At 34.4% G+C, this 7,354-nt stretch overlaps 1 protein-coding gene across 1 annotated transcript in view; it reads right to left on the bottom strand.

The window, feature by feature from the left end:
• The window catches only part of LOC107549564 (leucine-rich repeat and transmembrane domain-containing protein 1-like), a 22,857-nt gene extending 15,777 nt beyond the window's left edge, over nucleotides 1-7,080 (bottom strand). Inside the window, exon 1 of the mRNA XM_016230690.1 lies at nucleotides 6,843-7,080. Within this exon, the coding sequence (XP_016086176.1) occupies nucleotides 6,843-6,849 (7 nt within the window). The 5' untranslated portion in view covers nucleotides 6,850-7,080. The remainder of the gene's footprint in view (nucleotides 1-6,842) is intronic.
• Between the last annotated feature and the right edge of the window lie 274 nt (nucleotides 7,081-7,354).

Genomic DNA, 7,354 nt, shown 5'->3' with positions numbered 1-7,354 from the left:
TAAGGGGGTCTGAATACTTTCCATACCCACTGTATATATATATATACATATATATTTATATGTGTGTGTGTGTGTGTGTGTATGAAAGCATGTTCAACAAAATTGATGGGCTCAAAGTAAAAGTAAAGGAACACGTATTTCAAGGTAATGAACAGTCAGCACAATATCGTGTGCAGTTAATACTTACTTGCTTTTTAGCTTATATTTCATTGATTTGATTTGATTTGATTTAATATGCTTTTTTGTTTTACAATATTTGTCCTAATTTGAATAAAAATAGAAAAATAGAAAAATAATTTTTAACAAATTAATTTGAATGTAAAAGATAAAGTAAATAAATAAATGAATAAAGCATGTAGAAAATTAGAAAATTGCATGCATGTATGTAGAAACTAATGGTGTTTTTAGTGAAATGATAATGAATTAGTGAGTTGATGAAAAGCTAGTAATTACTTAAATCGAAAGTAACAGTAAAATAAACAATTGAGGCTGCACACTTATATCAAAATGAAATTGAAATATAGGTATAGATCTTATAATATCGTGATTGTAAATCAAAGTGGTAACACTTTGTAATAACTTTCATTAATAAATCATTAACAAACATTAAATAATGCTTAATGGATCATTAGTAAATATATATTCAAAGAGTTAGAAACGTGAGATAATGTGCTTGTTAATGTTTGCTAATAAATGTATTAAACATCAGATAATGTTTACAAAAATCATTATTTCATGTAAGTTAAGATGCTTACAAATGTCATTAAACTTTCAATTCCATATGATCAGGCACTTCTAAAAATCTACAAATGATTTTAACAGATGTTATAAAATGATTAAAAGCTTGTGTCAATGCTCAACACTTTTGCTGCTATTGAGGAGTGATACGGGTAAGGTTAGTGACACGTTTGATGGTATGGGTTGGTTAAAGGGTCAGACGTGTACAGGGGTCAATTTGATTAATATAAGGGAGCACGGTTCAATCTGTTTATATTATATTGTTTTGATAAATTAACAAGTATTTTCCTTTAAAAAATGTTTCCCCTGTTTATTTATGATTCAAGGAATATCCTGTTCAATGATATATTGAAGAGTAGTATACTAATGTGAGTGCTGAGGCAATAAAAAAAAAATTTAGCACCAAAATTGATAAATGATTAGTAATCGTTTATAAACATTTACAAATGATGAATAGTTTAAACTTGAGATTGGCTACCGCAAAAACATGAACAAATAATGAATGGATTATTTGTTAAGATGTGTAAATAGAGGTCTACACAACAAACAAAGACCAACAAATGAAGATCAAATGAACTGAAAGTATACTGACATTTGTAAGCATTTCAACATACATTACATAATCATGTTAATCATTAGGTAATGTTTAGCAAGTTCATCAGTAAATATGAACAAGAACATTATCTCATATTTCTACACTGTAAAAAAAAATCATAATTTTACGGAAAATAACTGATTTTTTTCAGGTTGTTTTATTTTATTTTGAATTGCAGTCAAAACTCTGTAAAATTAGCTTTGAATTAACTACTTGGCTGTTATTTTAATAGTATTATATGGGTAATATTACATTACTGACAAATTATAGTAATTCACAATTTTTTAAACAGAACAACTACTGTATTTTTATACAGTATGTTTGCTGTTTTCTTAAATTACAAAGAAATGTATGTAAAATGAAAAAAATAATCTGTAATTAATACAATAACAAAACAGTTAGATGATAAAATGGTCAAATGACTGGCAGCAATAGCTGCCAAACAAAAAACATAAAATTAAAGTAAAATCTCCTCATTTAAATGAGCTGAAAACATTGTTATTTTACAGGTATTTCCTGAATTTTTATGAGCAAACACCTTTACTGTAAAATTGACTAATTAATTAATTAATTAACTAATTAAACGTCACATGACTGTTAGCAACAGCACATTAAACACTAACAGATCTCTCTAGATCTCAGCATCTTCACTCATTACAAACCAGTCTGACTTTATTTCTTTAATACAAAACTTCTTATTGAGAATTAACAGAGGTTTAGATGTTGATGTTTTATTGAAAATAATAAAGTTAGAAGTCACCGTTTTGGCGATAAGCATTTGCTTTAGTTGGGCTTCTGACCCTTCACATTGTAATGTAAGCTTATCTCTGACTGCTATAACTGTGTGTTATTATAGCAAACATTACTAGCGAAAAATCTGATCAGATAGACCTGTTAACTTATTAATGATGAGTGACTGCATCATGAGTATTGTTTCTGAATATGTTAGCTTTTAATGTTGCTTTTGTATTTTTACAGCAGTCATGTGATGTTATGACAATCAGGGATTCACTTTTTTTTAATCATTATATAGAAAGTGTCTTGAATGGAGGCTTTTTGACTCATACAAACATCAAGAATCAGCACATGAATCTCAACGATGGTGGCAATCAACCAAAAGCTTGTTTTGTGATGATCAGAGCTGATCTGAATATTTTGTCGATCATCACCATTGTTGAGGTTCATATGTAGATTCTTTCGCCTTACAAACCTTAAAAATATCAAAGCAGGCCTACATTTCAAGCAGTAAAATTATAAGACTACAACAAAATAAAATTAATAAATTTAGCATGCTCGGACATTAGACATTTCTGATGAGTTTAAGGAATCAGGCCACTATACGATAACAAGATCGTCATCAGCACGTAAACAACTTCATCTGATCAGAATTTTCCTCGTAGGTTTTGCTATAAGAAATGTTCTTTAGAAACACACAAATACAGAAGCCAAAGAAAAATGATGGTAACACTTTCTATGAAGCCCGTATTTATAATACATTATAAGGGTATTCTTAAGGCATTATAATGAATGCATAATGCATTATAAAAAACCTTATAATATGTTGTATCATCTCATGAATATTCATAAGAACAGTTTTAATATATTATAATATTTACTTATTTGTGGTTATAGCTTTTAAGAGTATGATGATTTATAACACAATTAACACGTTGCATCCACTTTTCCAATGGATTATATTTCTCATAGTTATAATGTATTATAAGTCTCATATTTTGCCATTTTTCTTATGCTACTTTACTTAAAGCAGTCAAAGACCACTTATAAGTAGTAATAATAATAAAAAAAAATATTCTCAAACAGCCATACATACTAATACTCTAATGAGAGTTAGTTGGCATGTAGTTGCAAAGTTGCTTATAGTCGACTGATTAAGGGGACCATCAAAATAAAATGTAACCACATAAAACATTGCATTTTTTTCGGTTGGAGTATAAAGCTCACATCAATTAATTAACATTAGCACTACAGAAAACACTCAAATAACACTCAACATCTAACCACTCACAAGCTGTAGTAAGATACTGTGCGGATCTTAAATAAACAATGTCAAGATATGATACAGTCCATTATTCTGTAAATTAAGTAGATTTAATATGGTGTTCATTGTGTGTTATAAATAATCATACTCTTAAACTTATAACCACAAATACGTAAGTATTATGATGTATTATAACTGTTGTTATGATTATTCATGAGTTGATATAACATATTATAATTTTTTTTATAATGCATTATGCATTCATTATAATGCCTTAAGAATACCCTTAATTTGTATCATAAATACGGGTGTCATAGAAAGTTTTACCAAAATTATTGTTGAAATGTGAAGGGTCAGAAGCACAACTAAAGCAAACACTTATCTCCACAACGGTGACTTCAAACTTTATTAATTTCAATAAAACATCAACATCTAAACCTCTGTTAATTCTCAATAAGAAGTTTTGTATGAAAGAAATTAAGTCAGTCTGGTTTGTAATAAGTGAAGATGCTGAGATCTAGAGAGATCTGTTAGTGTGTAATGTGCTGTTGGGATTTAAAGGGTTTTGGTTGTCTGTTTTGTGGGTCACCATTCTGCTGAAGAGTACAGTGTGTGCTTCAGTCCAGGAGAAGACCAAGAAATGCTCCATGTTATGCTCCGTGTCACTTTATTTAAAGGCAATAACTCTGGAGTTGTTGATGCAGTGATATTTATTAGTTTTTGTTTGTGTGCTGTTGTTAACTGCAAAAAAATTAAGTTTCACAGAGAATGTTTCACAATGATAATCTAGACAATACCTGTAAAGTAACAGTTAAAAACAAAAAAAACCTTTAAGAAAAAATATGATGTTGTACCTTAATTTTACAGTTTTTGTTTGGCAGCTGATTCTGCCAGTCATTGACCGTTTTACAAAAAACCTTTCTTTAAAGGGGTCATATGATACTGCTAAAAAGAACATTATTTTGTGTATTTGGTGTAATGAAATGTGTTTATGCGGTTTAAAGTAAAAAAAACACATTATTTTCCACATACTGTACATTATTGTTTCTCCTCTATGCCCCGCCTTTCTGAAACGCATCGATTTTTCAAAGCTCATCGTTCTGAAAAGCGAGGTGTGCTGTGATTGGCCAGCTATCCAGTGCGTTGTGATTGGCTGAATACCTCAAGCGTGTGACGGAAATGTTACGCCCTTCACCATACTGTTGATGCCCTGTCCCGGCCGGAGCGAAGAGACAAAATCATTGAAACCCATTACAAACGAGGCATTTATTGCATCCAGTGGGGACATAATTACTGATTATAATGACTTATATTGTCTTTTTACGCGTTGCGTTGCATCGCGCCGCGTAAACATAAAACCCTGTCTGCATTTGTGATCGGAGAAATGACAAACAACAAGTGCTACTCTACACTGCCCAAAACTCGCGTTTAAATCATCAGTGGCAAATCCTTTAAATGTAAACATACTTACAGACTGAGTCAGACCTGCCGGCATTGTAGTCTACTCTACCAGGATCAGGAAACGGTCCTCCATAAAATGTGCTGCACACATCTGAATATTTGGGTTAAACTGTTCTGGAACAGTGTTGTAAATACAACTTAACCACTGATTTGTAGTCGTGTCCTCTTTTGGAAGACCAAACAAAGTAGTTTCGTTTTCACAACGAAAAACACAGTGGCCTAGCGTGAGCTGAGGCCGGGATAGAGTGAGCTGTGGCCGGGCTAGAGTGAGCAGAGGCGGCGGGGTCGAGAACGGCGCAGCCGGCGGATCCGATGAAGGAGCGGCAACCATATGGGCTGGACTCCGCTTTGTCCATGGTGAAAGCCGATCCGGCGATCCACAGCACTAAGTTGATGTATTCCCTCAGCGACCAGCACAGATCAGCTCTAGGCATGATGAAGCGGATACCGTCCTCTTTTGGAAGACCAAACAAAGTAGTTTTGCTTTCACAACGAAGCACACAGCATCTTCACGAATGGCGGCAGCGGGAACAATACTACAGTGAGAATAAAAGTTACGCCTTCTTTCTTTGCGTGAACATTTGGGCGGCGTTATGCAAATCTTCCCACATCATGAGGTAGATATGTGGGGGCGTGTTAGAACGAGACGTTTTAGGTAGGTGTGGCTGACGCTTAACTTTTATAAAAAATATCTCTTTGGATTTGAGACTTTAGTCTTTGCAACTTTACAGACTTTACAACTTTATGCACCAAGAGCTTGTAACACTCCAAAGAGAAAGGAAAAATTGAAATCGCATCATATGACCCCTTTAAGTGAAAGTGACGTGACATGTGGCCAAGTATGGTGACCCATACTCGGAATTAGTGCTCTGCATTTATCCCATCCAAAGTGCACACACACAGCAGTGAACACACACACACCCGGAGCAGTGGGCAGCCCTTTTTGCTGCGGCGGAGGAGCAGTTCGGTGCCTTGCTCAAGGACACCTCAGTCATGGTACTGAAGGTGGGAGAGAGTGCTGTACATTCCCCCACCTACAATCCCTGCTGGTACGAGACTCGAACCCGCAACCTTTGTGTTACGAGTCCGAATCTCTAACCATTAGGCCACGAGTTTAACCATTATTTCTATTAATGGTAAACGTTTGGCACCCTGTGCTGCCAAGCATTTCACTGTTTTTTTACGTTTAATGTTTTTACAGTGTAGCTATGTGAATATATATTAACTAATGATCTGTTAAGCATTAAATAATGTTTGTTAATGATTTATAAATTAAAGTTATAAAGTGTTGCCATCAAATTTTGTGATTCAAAAAAGTAGATAGTCTGTTGTGTTTCAGAGTGACAAGTTGATAATATTGTGTTTTCAGAGCAGTTTGGTTAATAGTAAATGCTTTTTCTCACCAACTCTATCTGTGAAAGCGCTGTGAGTTCAGAGTGACAAGTGACACTGTGTTCATTTACACGCGTGCAGTTGATAATATTGTGTTTTCAGAGCAGTTTGGTTCATAGTAAATGCTGTTTCTCACCAACTCTATCTGTGAAAGCGCTGTGAGTTTAATGTGCATTTTGGAACATGATGTGTGCTATGTTCACTTTATTTACATTCACATTCACATAGTTGACAGCTTTTTTTGTGGACAGAATTTTATAGCATTTTATAGCAACACCCTTAAACGTAAATGTTATTGGTTTACAGTATTTTAAATGTCATGTGACCATTAACTGACCAAGTGAACCATGACCATGCAAATGTGTCACTAAATCAAAATATTAACTTAAAATCTCATAGGGGACTTTAAGTATTTTACGTCTAAATGGTTCAGCTGACAAAAACATTTGGTAACCTCTGTTTTAGTAGGTTAATTCTTTGGAGCTTTGCTGCACTTCAGTACATAGAACCTAATAGACAAAAAAAAAAACTCTTTAAGACACATAGAGTGTCTGAACAGTTTGTCAACCAGTGATTATTTTTGATGTTAAGTAGACCAGTAACACAAGGATTATGTCTCGTTTAATTTTTGAGTGTATCTCAGTTGCGTGAACTCACCTGCCATGGTTTCTAGAGTGTTCCTCCTGTCAGCATGTCCGGGTTTAGTCCAGCATGTCTGATCAGATTAAAGCTCACAATCCCAGTAATAAGAACTTGTGCTACTGGACGACAGTCATTTTCTTCTTCTGTGCCTCTTTCCATCTCTCTTTCGTTCTCTATATATGTGCACATATGCAAATACCTTCATGGTTTGCTCTGTATCATCTTTACATCCATTGCCTCATACCCACACACAAATAAAAACACACTCTCATTGTCTCTGACTCCCCCCCTCTCTCTCTCTCTCTCTCTCACACACACACACACACACACACACACACAAACACAGTGTTCTGTTGAACTTGAACTGCTCTGACATCGCTGAGTGTCCGCAGGCAGAGAACTGGCAGAGCATGCCCTAACATTTCTCTCATTTCCCTCTCACACACACACACACACACACACACACACTCACACACATGCCTGAAGCTCCTTCACCAGCTCATGCAGTGTTGCTCACATGCACACTG

Source organism: Sinocyclocheilus grahami, unplaced genomic scaffold, assembly GCF_001515645.1.
Source record: "Sinocyclocheilus grahami isolate Dianchi unplaced genomic scaffold, SAMN03320097.WGS_v1.1 scaffold375.1, whole genome shotgun sequence".
In the NCBI taxonomy this organism is placed as follows: Eukaryota; Metazoa; Chordata; class Actinopteri; order Cypriniformes; family Cyprinidae; genus Sinocyclocheilus; species Sinocyclocheilus grahami.
Note: the sequence above shows the minus strand (reverse complement) of the source record. Positions and strands in the feature narration are given on the sequence as shown.